This window comes from Chaetodon auriga, chromosome 7 (genome assembly GCF_051107435.1).
Source record: "Chaetodon auriga isolate fChaAug3 chromosome 7, fChaAug3.hap1, whole genome shotgun sequence".
Classification (NCBI taxonomy): domain Eukaryota; kingdom Metazoa; phylum Chordata; class Actinopteri; order Chaetodontiformes; family Chaetodontidae; genus Chaetodon; species Chaetodon auriga.
The window spans coordinates 23,393,410-23,406,962 of NC_135080.1; the positions used below are offsets into that span (position 1 = coordinate 23,393,410).

A 13,553-nucleotide genomic window follows, 5' to 3' on the forward strand; every position below is an offset into this window, starting at 1 on the left:
TTATGAGCAAAATGCATGAACCCCGACCTCACGCAGGTCACAAAGGTCGCAAAATGGAAAGTGTCAATGGCTAACGAGTGTCAGAGTGTATGTGTGTGCTGCTGTGCAATTATGCACGTGTGTGCGCGTGTGTGTGTGTGTGTGTGTGTCCCGTGACAAATGTGTTCACTCCCCACCTGGACCTGCCATCAGCCTATTGGGTGCTTTTCCGCTCTGCCATTTCAATCCGGCTTTTACATCACCAATGAACGGGTGAGTGGAGGAACACAGACAGGAGGAAGATGGGAGGAAAAAGGGAAGGAGACAAAGAAAAGGGAAGAGACAAGGACACAAGGAGAGAGAAGAGGAGAGGAGACAAGGAAAGCAGACAAAGGAGAGCAAGAAGAAAAAGAAAGGAAAGAAGATAAGAGCATGTGAGCAACTGTTGGTCGCTAGGCGCCTGCCGGTCACCATAGCAACATGAGGCGCCATGCTGAGCTCCTGCTGACATCACACCTGTTGAAGCAAAACACTGCATGTGTGTGTGCATGTGTGTGTGTCTTGGAACCAATTAAATGACATAGCGGTGCAGGTGGACTGAGAGAGAGAGAGAGAGAGAGAGAGAGAGAGAGAGAGAGAGAGAGAGAGAGGGAGAGAGAGAGAGAGAGAGAGAGAGAGAGAGATCGGGAGAGAATAAAGGAAAACACAGCTGTGTGGATTTCATCACCTCTTGGACACAGCTGCTTACACTGTCTGAGTGTGTGTGTGCGCGTATGTGTGTGTGTGTGTAGAAACACTTAGGCTTCAGGGTGCTGTCATTCACTCTCACTGCTGATGTCATAGGCTCCCAGCATCCCAGAAGACACACACACACACACACACACACATACACACACACACACACACACACACACACACACACACACACACACAGAGGAGTTACAAAAGAGGGCTAGAGGTGACCCCCCCCCCCACATCATCTTCCCACAGCAACAGAGACAAAGACAGAAAGAGATTGAGATGGAGAGATAAAAATAGATGTTTCATTATGTGAATGTTTCTCCTTGTTTGTCTTTTGTTACGAGACCAGAGCACAATCTTTTACTTTCTTCTTTTTGGACAAATCAATGCCAAAAAATGTGGAATGAAACTGAGAAAAAGGGACGGAGGAAAAAAGAGGCAATGGGGTTGATGTAAATGTGCTTTGGCATCTCCCATCAGATCACTAAGTCACATGTGTGGATAAATTAAGCTTGACTGGGATTTGAATTGCGCATCACTGAGATACCTTCTACTGCTGCACTGTGCGTGCGTGTGTGCGTGTGTGTGTGTCAGGACAAGTTCCTCTTGTCAGCTGAATATTTCATGTCCGTTCTCATGGCTGAGCTCTTTTAACAGAATTCGTTACGCTCCACATGCACAGGCGCACGCGCACACACAGTAATGCAATCACACTGCCTGTGTAATCCTTGCCTTTTAACCCTGTCTGGTGCGGGGATTCAATTTAAAATGGTCAGTCTCAAATGAGATGCACTATCTTTGTGCCATCAACCTTTAGAGCACAATAACACACACGGGAAATTCAATTGTTTCACCTGTGATGACCAAACAGAATGAAATTACTTTGGTGGCTACAACAGGAAATGATATTGAGGTTAACCTCGCCAACATTTACATCGAATACGAGATGGTAAAAAAACACTAGATGGGTTCTGAATATACAAATATTTGTGTGTGTTCAACTGATGCGCCGTGAACAGGCAGGCTGTCGGAGGCTGAGAAGATGCTCCTTGACGTCCAGAGATTACACACCTGAGCACAAGCCCACACATGCACACATACGCACACACAACAATGGAGGACTAGAGGACGGCCAGCATCACACTCCCTCTCTGAGGTCCCTGCTTTATTGCTGCCCGCTCTCCTCTACCTTCAGCTTTCTTCTGAATGTGCCGCTGTGAAGCTCAATGCTGCCGCCTGCTGGCCAGCTAACACAGTGACAAGCTTTCCCAAAGGACGACACTGGCTGGTTGAACAGCCAACAGCCAGTGAAAACACCGTCTGTTCATCCTTGTGGCACTTGTTTTCCAGTTAATGGTCTCCAAATGGAGGTGTTGTGGGTATGAAAACCCTCCGGCTCTGCAGCTTTAAGTTTATAGTTTTCCTTATAAAGTTGTGATGTTTAACTCTGTGTATTTACGAGCAGCCACGTGAATTGTTCACCAACTCCATCAACCCCCCTCTAAATGTCTCACATGGTTTGATTTCAACTTTAAACTGCTGCTTAAACATCATTACATTGGTGTTAACAATCTAATAAAGTTACACATGATAATATGATGCAACAGCCGTCTTTCTGCAGAATGAGTACTTCTGCTTTTAAGACTTTCAGTACATTTAGCTCATCATATTTTTACTTCAGGAAAAGATCTGAGCACTTCGTCCACCTTCCACCACTGAACACAGGTGACCTGAGCCGGCAGGTCCCAGCATGTCTGCCCATCGGACGCTTCGGGATCAAAGTGCCGCCCTCACAGCGAACATACTTACTACTGAAAATAGTTGCAACCCTTGTTAAATGGAGATATTTTTAGCAGCAGCCCAGCTCTACAATTGCGATGTCAACTGGTAACTCGCTCTGTTCAAACCTCTTTGTTGTTGCTGGGTGAAAGTAGCAACATTGTAGATGCCAACGCAAATAAAATCCTTTCTCAACACGGCCAGTCACAGCGGGGAGTCCTGTGTAAAAAGCAATGCACCACATATAAACGAAGTCAACAACAGCGACTGGAGTACTCAGATCCCTGTGGTATTCCTATCCTTAAGACTGCTCGCTATAGACAGCTGTGAAGGCCGTGGGCTAATTAATCACCTCCAGCCAATGACTTGAGAGCATGAACATCAACTTGTGATACGCACCTTGCAACCCAGGTAACTCTGATCTGACATCACTTCACATCAGAGTCGCGGCTGAACATCATCTTGGACAGCACTGAGGAACATCAACTCTTTTCTACTTAGCAATGTCAAAAAAACAAGGTGTCATAAGATTAAGAATAATCACTGAAGCATTGTGTGCTGGAGACACCTGAACTACAGGTGGAAAACTGCAGGAAAAGCAGTTTTATGAAGTGACCTCAAGGATTAATAGACCTCCATGAACGCCTATTTTCTTAAATAGTGATTCCGAACTCTGTTTGACCTTGAGCAAATGTACAGCTCCTTACAAAAAGATCCAGTCAGCTCTTCCACGGCCTTGGCAAGGGCAAAGGTGGCCTGGCTGATGGTGCACGGCTGGGCTCTGGCTCATGAGGAAATGATAGATATGGAGCCTTGCTGTGGGGTTGAACCAGTCAAGCCTTAAAAGTCACCATTTAAAAGCTGGGAATTGAATGTATAAATTCTCAAAGCTGTTATATCGGGCTCCAGGTCCAGGAGCAGCACTGCAGTGTTTAAGCTGCAGATATGTCTGAGGGACTTTTGAGGTACATAAAGATAAAAAGAAACTTTTACTTTTCCAAGTCGCACAGTTTACAAACAGGTGAAATCGCTATAAGTCCTTTTGGATTTCTGCTTTTTGGCAGAGAACACTAAAATTCATCCACAGGACTGAAACTTGAAACTCTTAAAAAAGGATTTTTCGCCTTTGATTCTAATTTGTGCTCCACTTGAGATTCATTTTAAGACGTAGAAATGACAAGAATGACTAAACAGGCTCCTCTGACTGTGTTGAGGCTAGTTCTTTTCCTCCATGACTGCATTCAGCTGCTGCCTCATTCATGTTGAATAGTAAAATGGCAAAGAATGCAAAGCTTCTGTGTCATATAAACATGCCAAAATTTTATTAGAGTAGATTGTTCTCCACGATGGGGTGTACGTTCACACCAAGCCCTAAAAACCAAGTATCTGACATGCATTAAAGTTGACATTGCACACACACTGACAGTGTCTACAGTGAACTGAGCTGCCAGCAGCATCATGTGACTGAAACATGTCTGTCTGCTGCACCGCTGGTCATAATTACAGACGCGCTGTCATTACATTTCGCTGTGAACAATGCCTGCAGCAGCTGGAGGAGTCATACCAGCATATCACACACACACACACACACACACAGTGTTACACCAGTTAAAATGATGACAGCTCCAACTGAGCTGGGCTGTGCAGACGATAGGCTGGAGATTCTGCTGCTGGCTGCAACACTCAGCATCATTACACACCAGCAAATGAAAAGGCAGAAGTGTTTCTGTGAGTGTGTGTGTGTGTGTGTGTGTGTGTGTGTATGTATAAAATATAAATAACAAAACAGTATGAGTGAGCAATAATAAACAGAGATTGTGCCGATCTAAGCAAGGGAATACTGTGTATTTATGTGTGTGTAAGTGAGAGTACCTCCCTGTCTCCCACAGCAGCTGCAGTCATAACCCACAGCAGCAATGAAGAACAATGTGTGTGTGAGACTTTATATTTACATATATTTTCAGCTAGTCGCCTCTTGTTTTATGCCTGCGCTTCACTCCGTGTGTTTATGTTTGCCTTTTTTCTCACGCAGAGACACAAGTGTGTGTGGCTGCGGTGCAATCAAGATCAAATCTATTATGCTTGAAGCTGCACGCGGAGGGACAAATCAATTCAATTGCTGGCATTTTGGTGTCCTGGTCCTTACAAAGAGGATGAGAGGAGGAGGAGGAAGAAGAGTTAGATGGATAGCTGACTCATCAGCCGCCAGTGAAACAACAGCAAAACTCATCACCGAGATGAGAGCAGAGGACACACACACACACACACACACACACACACACACACACACACACACACACACACACGTTCACAGATCTGCAGCATTTAGGACAAAAGAGTATCTATCAGATTAGTGCTGGCTGCATTGAGCACTTCTGAGCAGCAGAGGGCGCTCAATTTACACAGAACGGGCCGCCGCAAAGGGAGCAATGTTCCCCATGTGCTCACCAGCACTTCAGCAGCCTTGATTCAGTCACTTTGAACTGTCATCATTTAGAAATACATAGAAAACAGCAGGTGAGCAAAAATTAAATCACACAGGGCGGGAGGGCACTGTGACGCGGGATAAGCTAACTCACAGTGTCTGCTCCTCTGCTTCAAAGCAATTAGGTGAAAGTTTTCAAAACATTTCTTCATGTCCTTAGCATCAGTTTGCAGCCCCAAACTGCAATCGAGCAGGCGTCACTGCCTCTTCATCAATCATCATCAGGAGCGCCACTTATTGTGATTTATTGACTCACACACACACACACCTAATTACTATTATCGCCAGTGACTGTGCAAAGAGAAAAGGTGTGGGCATGTTCACATGAATCCAGCCATGCCTTTAAACGCTGGGATTCATTCACATGCCGTCCACAGGTCCACAGCACAGGACTGTTGCAGTGACGATTGTTCAGCTCTGCAGCTTTTTTTTTTTTTTCTCCTTTCCTTTCTATCCCACTGTTCAACATGATCAATGCTCCCACAGCAAAAAGCAGTAAGGCAGGAAGTCCTTTTCAGACCAGCAAAGCGCCTTCAGTATTATATTTCCACCACTACGGTAACGTTCAAATGATGTCCCCCTTTGTACAGTGATGCTTCAGATGGTTCAGGCTGATATATGGAGCGTACACTGTTAAGAATCCTTTTAATGTGGCTGACAAAATGTACAGCTTAATCCTAAAAGCCACCACTGTCGCTGTCATGTGAAACGACATACCTTTTCTAAACTGCAGTAGACTCATCTAGTGTTTTAGTCCCATTAGGAGTGATCCAGAGCAGTTGACCAATCAGTGGACTCAGACTAGAGTAAAATATGATGTTCAGTGACATTAAAACACACGTGAATGGTTCACTGTTCCTGACCTTTTTTGTACCGCAGTGCACTCTGTTCTGATGCACACCTCATCACTGACTGCTTTGTCAGGTGTATCATACAGTATATGAGGAGATGAGGAGAGCTGCGGGCCAACTGCATTAAAACAGGGTAAGAGAATTGCTGTAGGCTGATGGTATTTCACGGTCATGAGGATAGTGTGATGTTTCTCTGTTCTAAATTGATATTCCTCCACTTTAAGAGCCAAGAAAGGCATGTAAATACAACACCTTCCTTCAAATTGAGGCCAATTTCAGCTGCTCCACATGTGTTATTGCCACAAATAAAGTGGCATGGTGACTACAATGGTCTCTAGTGTTAGGGGGATGAATTGATATAGTTGTGTAAGCACTGGTTACCTGGTAGGTATTTCATGAATTTGCAACACAATAGTAAAGTTCTTGGAATGGAAGGTTTTTGATTAGGCAGTGAAAATATGTCCTCGATGTCTTCACTTCTTAACACATAAACTGGTTGGAAGAAGTTTAATCTTGCTGATTTGAAGCTTTTATTACCTTCTTTTTGAGGGTTCATGCAGAAAAAGAGATTTACTCTGAAGCACTAAAACAGGCTCTGCCCACCAGGGCTGAGCAATGTTGGATTATTTCCTGAATCAATGATGTGACTGCCTTCTTTAGATCCCATCAATATTTATTCCACATGAAACTGCAACACATATTCTGAGAAACTGTCCTTAAACATCAAAACTAATGATATAACGTTCTCAATACATCATGAAAAGACACAAAACAGCAGGCTTCAGATTGATGAACAGCATGTTATCAATTCAGGACAATTATATTGTACATGTATTTTTTGTTACTTGTGCTGACCCTGCGGTATGAAACTTACTGCGACACTTGGCACAGCGTCCCTTGTCGTACTCCAGCAGGTCCAGGGTCCGGCTTCGGTCGCTGACCGATCGCCTCTGCCCGCTCTCCCTCAACCGAGCGGCCTCCTCTTTGGCGTACACCCCGAGCTCCTGGGTGTAACGCCCATACATCTGAAAATGGAAACAGACAGGGCATTAGCTTCATTGTACACACACGTTCAACCATATTGCCGGTTCTGCATCTTCTCCACTAATCACATATGTGAATGAAGTGACTTGGTTAAAAAAAATAGGAGGATATTGAGACCGGTGTAGCAGAGGGAGAGACAAACACAGACAGAGTGCAGTGCTGCTGACTGGCTGTGTTTACTTTTTTCAACCTTGTAATGACCTCTGGATCATCAGGAAACACACACACACACACACGCACGCACACACGCACGAACACACGAACACACACACACACATTCTCTGCAATGAACTCAATCACTTCTTACTGGCTCCAAGCTGGTCAAGCCTCAACCTTAAAGTAACATTGTCTGGTCTATCGCTGGATGACCGCCATTGTTCACCAAAAACACATCTACAACACAAGACACTGGTCATCCTGTGCATTTCTTGACAGCGGATCAGTTTGAAATATTGCAGGGAGTAACGGAATAAGACGGAACAGCCACAGAGAGCTGTTAGGCGACAGGCTGCACACCTTCAGCTTCTTAGCAGGGTAACAAACTCATTTCAGTTTGACTGTGCTCGTGTTCAGCATTAAATCAGATCATAGTTGGTCACAGAATGATAGAAAAATGATAATTGCCAGAATTTTTTATCAAGACATACTCTGAATCCTGTGACCTGTCGTATTAAAGCACATTTGTGGATACCACAGCTGTCGCCATATCAACCAGGACTGAAATCTGAAGGATGGCAACTTTAACGGTGACTCCAGCATAACAACCCACAAACACAAAACATGCTCTTCTCGAAATGACATAGAGTCTCTTAAACACACACAAACACACACACAAAAAAGAAGTCAAGTCAGCAGTACAAGAGACAGGAAGCGTCAAGTTTTGTACACCGCCCACACACCAGCTCCCCCTACCATAGCACCCCTGGGTGGTGCACAGGAACAGGGGCACTAATGATTTCCTCTTGGCCACCCAGCAATTCACAGCAGACTATTTTAATCCCGCATCAACAGGTCAATCAGGGTCATCAAGGCTGATTTCAGCAGTATGTGAGTTGCTGATGTGAGTTGGATTTTAGCAATAACAATAATCAAACATCACCATGCAGGATCTTTTTAGTACAGATTGTTCTGCACTTCAGAGGGAGAAAGTCAAACCCTGGTTTGTCCTCAGATGACAAAAATTAGAGACTGGCCAGATACTTTCCTCATAAGTGCCTATGCGTTCAGAATGTCTACAGACACACTTCCTATCCTGGGATTACAAGAAAAAAGCATAGGTAGAAAAGAATATTGATTTGTGCCAGAGCATTTGTCAGCCATTCTGAATTCATGCAAAACCTGCTATTTTAATCAGTGCTACGAAACTTATCCAACTGTGACAAAATTTTGCACACAGCATATTTGAACTTCATAGATTACAGGCATTACTCTTCAAAGTCCAAAGCCTGTGGTGTCCAGCTGAAGGCCACAGTGAAGCGGGAAAGAGGGAATGGAATACCATCCAGCCTCATAAGAGTCTACTTGCTTGTGAGGGAGCTCAAAGAGTGCGTCCGACTACATTTACTGAACAGGAGCAACGCTGGAACAAATCTACACTTCTTCAAATGGAATACAGAGTGTTGGGCACATTTTCAACTGCATTTGCAAAGCTTTACTAGAGCATATTCAATCGTGAAATCATATGACGCACAAGCTTTGAATCCTGGTTTGCTTTGTTGGTGTTGCTGATGGAGGTGGTGGTGATAGTGTTGGTGGTGTTAATATTGTTGTTGTTGTGTTGGTATCAACATTGATGTGACCTAAATAGCAATGATGATAATTGTGTTAACAAATCTTAACAACCTTTTTTCTAATGATGTGACAAGACAAAGCAGACTTCATGAAACCAAAACTGACTAAGAGGAGACTGAATTACACACTTTTTATTCAAACAACCATATTAATCCAAAACCTGTATTCTTGAACACATGGATCATCTTGCCAGCAGCACACCTTGAGTGCAGCATCAATGCTCCCAGCGCTGTGCTGGAGCCTGGAGCTAACCAAACACCTTACAACCTTAACAGTTATACCAAGAGAGGTGACACAAAAATACATTATAGCTTTGCAGAAGACAAGACTACTTGGCAGTGTTGGAAATTTGGACCTGGTGATGTAGTAAGAGGATCACCAAAGTTCAGTTAAATCATGAATGTTTGTACCAAATTGCATGGTAATTCATCCAACAGTTGTCAAAATGCTTCTCTCTGAACCAAGTGTCAACCTGCTGGTGGTGCAAAGCCAGTAGGACAGTGTGAGGGTCTAGAAACTATAAATGTCTCTTCATGGCAATCCATCCAACCGTTGTTGAGATATTTCAGTCTGGACCAAAGTGGTGGACAAACCAACCAACCAACCAACCAACCAACCAACCAACCAACCAAAATTGCCATCCCTAGGGCCCTTAGCAGCCAGGTAAGTCAAAATTTTAGGATCCATAAAATGTTTCGTGCTTGGTTTTATGCAATACTCGGTTGTGACGGAAACTTGACTAAAATGTCCAGTGTTTTAACAAGTAAAATTGGCACAAACGAAGGATGACAAAATGCTCAAAAAATGACTAAAACTCATATGGATTTCTGATTTCAGAACTTGGAGGAAGACTAAATCTAAAAATAACTGACAAAATGCATAGTGTAAACAATCAGAGACTTTCAACCTCTACAAGCTGCCTGTCTGTCTTTGGATAGAGGGCATGGAAACTGTCAATTATATAATATTTGTCAAATAACAACATTCACAATGAGCATAAACATTACATACAGGTATGACCTTGAAAAAAGGCGTACTCTTTCCATGTCACAATAATGGTACTTCCATTTTTCCTTTGAGGCTGACATGGTTGGTGTTTAAACAGCAAAGCAAAAGGTACATTGCTATTTCTGTCTCAATAATCAAATGTCCAGATTCCCAAAACTTCCAAGCATGTCAGGACAAAGCAGACACTGGAAGCAGGCCTACATTTCTTGGAACGTGGCCCCTATGGTCTGATGGAAGAAAGTGTTTAGATATTATACACACGTGCACAAGCATGCCCACGCACCCACACACCCACACAATGCTGAACTGTGAATGATGACAGAGATGCACTTGGCATCTTTTAAACACCGTCTGCCATGCACACAAACAGGAGGCCTGCTGGCTATTTTTAGCGCCACACACACACACACACACACACACACACACACACTTACAAGTTTGTGTGAACGGTAAAGCTCACCAGTTGCCGTTTTATTGGGGTCAATGATCACAACAGGTTGACTGACAGGAGTACAGGATGTTAAATTACAGGACTGTCAGTCAAAACACAGAATTGAGGACATTTATCAAAATAAATGACAGGCACCAATTCATAGAAAGGATGGGTTCAAGTCAAAGTGTCAGAATACCTGTTTGACAGGGCCTCTTCAAAGCCATGCTGGCTACCTGCTGCTCTTTCCCAGCACTGCAGCCCTGTGTTGTGCAAGTCCCATCCATAATCAAACATACTTGATATTTGTAAAGCTTTGCCAGTTGAGTCACTAGGGTCAATAAAACTCCAGCAGTCTCTGTCAATGACACCAGGACTAGTGTCTGCACCAGTGCTGATTTTATTAAATGGATCAGGGAATTGGCCAGTCGTGACTCATATACAATAAAAACTGCTTCTTAATGTCATTGGAAAATCATCTAGAACATTATACTTGAAAACTGCACAACGTGAAAAACAATATTGCTCTATAAATATATCTCCTTAAGGTCTCAGCATGCTCAAACAAAGAGGTTGTTGAATGGCCAAATCACACTTCTTTGGAACTTTTCAAAACAGACAGACCATTTGAGCACACTTTGAGCAGGCATTGACCAGGTCTGTGGAGGTATGGAAGTAGCCAGGGTTTGTTCATTCTTCACACTTCTTTAACTATTTGTGTCACTTTGTCAGTATAATTGAGATTGAGGAGAGACTGTATAGAATTGTACACCATTATCCCAGTTTCAACAAATCACTCTCTGTCCTCCAAACCTTTCCCTCTCTATGACAGCAGGCCACACCTTCACGTGTTCCCAATCACAACAAATATAAACACTAGCCTTCAGACATGGTCAGACAACACTTTGTAAGACCTTGTTCGTTTCAAGCTTACTAAGGTCTTTCTAAGTGATGTGATGTCTTTCTAAGTGATGTGTCGTAGTCTTGAGTTACCTTACAAGAATTCTTCTGATCAACTGACAGTTGGGTAGAAAGGGAGTTGGGTTTAAATTAGAAAGAGAGAATAAAATTGGAAATACAAAATTGGAATATTGTGTGTTCATGCCAGAGCTAGATAAGTGGCCATCTGTCTTTCATAAGTTGGCCATAAGAAGACCTCCTCCACTGAGCTTGAAATGCATCGCCGATACCTCACTGCATAATTTAGCACTTCAGTTCATCTTTTGCTGTGAAGGTGTGTGCTTTTTTTGATTTATGCATTTAAAAAGCAAACGGCATTCTTCCAATGTTCTTATGTAAGCTCATTATTGAAAACTGTGTATATTCATGCAAAAACCACGAATTGCCTGTTCTAAGATGACCATTTGACCCGAGTGAAGTTCAGCTCTGCAGAGCTGATGAAAAGCCCCCCCCCCCCCCCCCCCCCCCACTGTAGATACAAACTGTTCCTTCAGTGGGGAGTACCCAAAACTGCTTGGCTCAGGCATATCGAAGGATCTGTGCTTGAAATATGTGGATTAACTGAACCGGGAAAGAGATGATGGACTTTACTTGGGGGGGCAAGAAAGCAAAGCAAGGAGGAGTGTCCCAGTGTCAGTCAGGGGGTTATGAGCTGGTACAAAGCTTAGAGTTGAGATCCCAAAACCAGCAGGGCCTATTCCTAAGGATATTACTTATATTATTGATTGAGATTTGTGCATCAATTCAGTTCAGTTCTAGCCAAATCCTCTTTCCTATTCGTATCTTTAATTATGTAAGAACAGACAGCAAGATATTTTGCAAGCAAAAACTTTCTTTATTTTGAAATACAGTTGGCTGCATGCCGTTTGTGCCTGGGCTGAAGATGCTACCACTGGATGATTCTTGGGCAATACAAATACAACTAAGGACAGCAAATTCTGTGACAATTTTGCAGAAAATCATTAAAGATTTGCATTATGACCAATGCCTTTTGTTTAGCCACACTTTTGAGAACCGGCTCAACACAAAGCACATGTGTTGGTGCTTTCATAACCAGTGATATAGACCAAAACACAGTCTGACCGCACTGTGACACTGATAAGCAAGATCAAAAAGCTTAGAAAAGAATCTGAACTTTTCTTGATGAGTCCCTGATCCTAAAAATGCGGCACTCGCTCCAATTCAAAACCAAACCATACTCAGCGCAAGGGATTAATCTACTGACAAGCCTCAAAATACCTCACCGGATCCATGTAAAAGTCCAAAATGGGAACAGGGAAGGAATGAACACAAACAGTGGGAAACAGAGGAAAAATCAAGAAGGGAAACATTTGGGGAGCGATTTGGGGTTTCTGACATCAAATGCCAACCGCTGCTCTACCCAAGATGCCATTCTGCATGGCATTCTGCACGGCCACATTCATGATCGCCAACCCTAAGTTTTAATTAAGTAAGGAGAGTTCAAACGCAACGGAAACTCAAAAGACCCGAAAACAAGAGGGCAGAAATAGACCTTCTCAGATGCACCCCCTTGAAACTTGCATCTGACTAGAGGAAGAAAACAAACAGACCCATCCAGAACAAAGGCATTACTGGTTGAAAGCCTATCATTATGTTGAGCATAGTCAGAAACGGGCGCTCGGCTGAGCCTGCCTGCCCGGGTTAATTGATCCCAGATGAACGGGCTGTCCTGGACTCATTGTCCTGGCTGTTAGGGCAAGGGAGGGCAAGGGTGATGAATAATTCCAGTATTGATATAAAGGGTATTGATCACTGGAAAAACCAGGAGAGACTACAAAGCGAGACACACAAAAATGTTTCTTGCTGCACAACCATGAAACATTTCCAACCCAGAATTCCACATTTAACATGGAAGAAACAGCACAGTTAAAAGACTAACTGAGAAACCTGCAATTAACAAGTGACAGTTTGGCCAAAACGAAAACCATAAATCTGCCACAAGGGTCAAGTGATCTTGGTTAACGGTTAAACTCAAAATAGGTGAGATAACAGGTGAGATAGAGGTGGGAGATAAGTCACACCTCTTCTTTTGACCTGTTTTTTATGCAACAGCATCCTGAACTTTCACAAAGGGCAAAAAGGGGGAAAATGTTTCACCTGATTGAGACAGCAGCTGAATGTTCAAGGCGGGGTAAATTCATATATCTGCACTGATCCTGTCTGTCTTTCAAATTTTTGATAGATGGACCCATAGATGACATAAGAGGTGACAGCTGACTATGAAATTATAAAGGAAATGTGAACTTTTCAATAACTTAAAGAGAAAGTCTTGTTTCTTACCATGCATTTGTAAAGGTTTCACAAACTCATGGGTCATAGAAATTTCTTAGGGGATCATGAAATCCAAAGTATAACTGTATATACCTGAACTGACAGACCACTGTTGTTCAGTGATGTCCCATCCCCTTTAGTATTCTTTACATTTCTCTGTGTTGTGATTAAAATTACCAGGCAATGTATGGAG

The 13,553-nt window shown here is 43.1% G+C and overlaps 1 protein-coding gene across 7 annotated transcripts in view; it reads right to left on the reverse strand.

The window, feature by feature from the left end:
* The window catches only part of LOC143323221 (chloride channel protein 2-like), a 140,456-nt gene that overhangs the window by 91,315 nt on the left and 35,588 nt on the right, over positions 1–13,553 (reverse strand). For all 7 annotated transcript variants that reach the window (XR_013077393.1, XM_076734955.1, XM_076734954.1 and 4 more), the window contains exon 2: positions 6,710–6,860. Coding sequence is in view for 6 of the 7 variants with exons in the window: in XM_076734955.1 (XP_076591070.1) it covers positions 6,710–6,860 (151 nt within the window). In the remaining variant the exon portion in view is untranslated. The remainder of the gene's footprint in view (positions 1–6,709; positions 6,861–13,553) is intronic.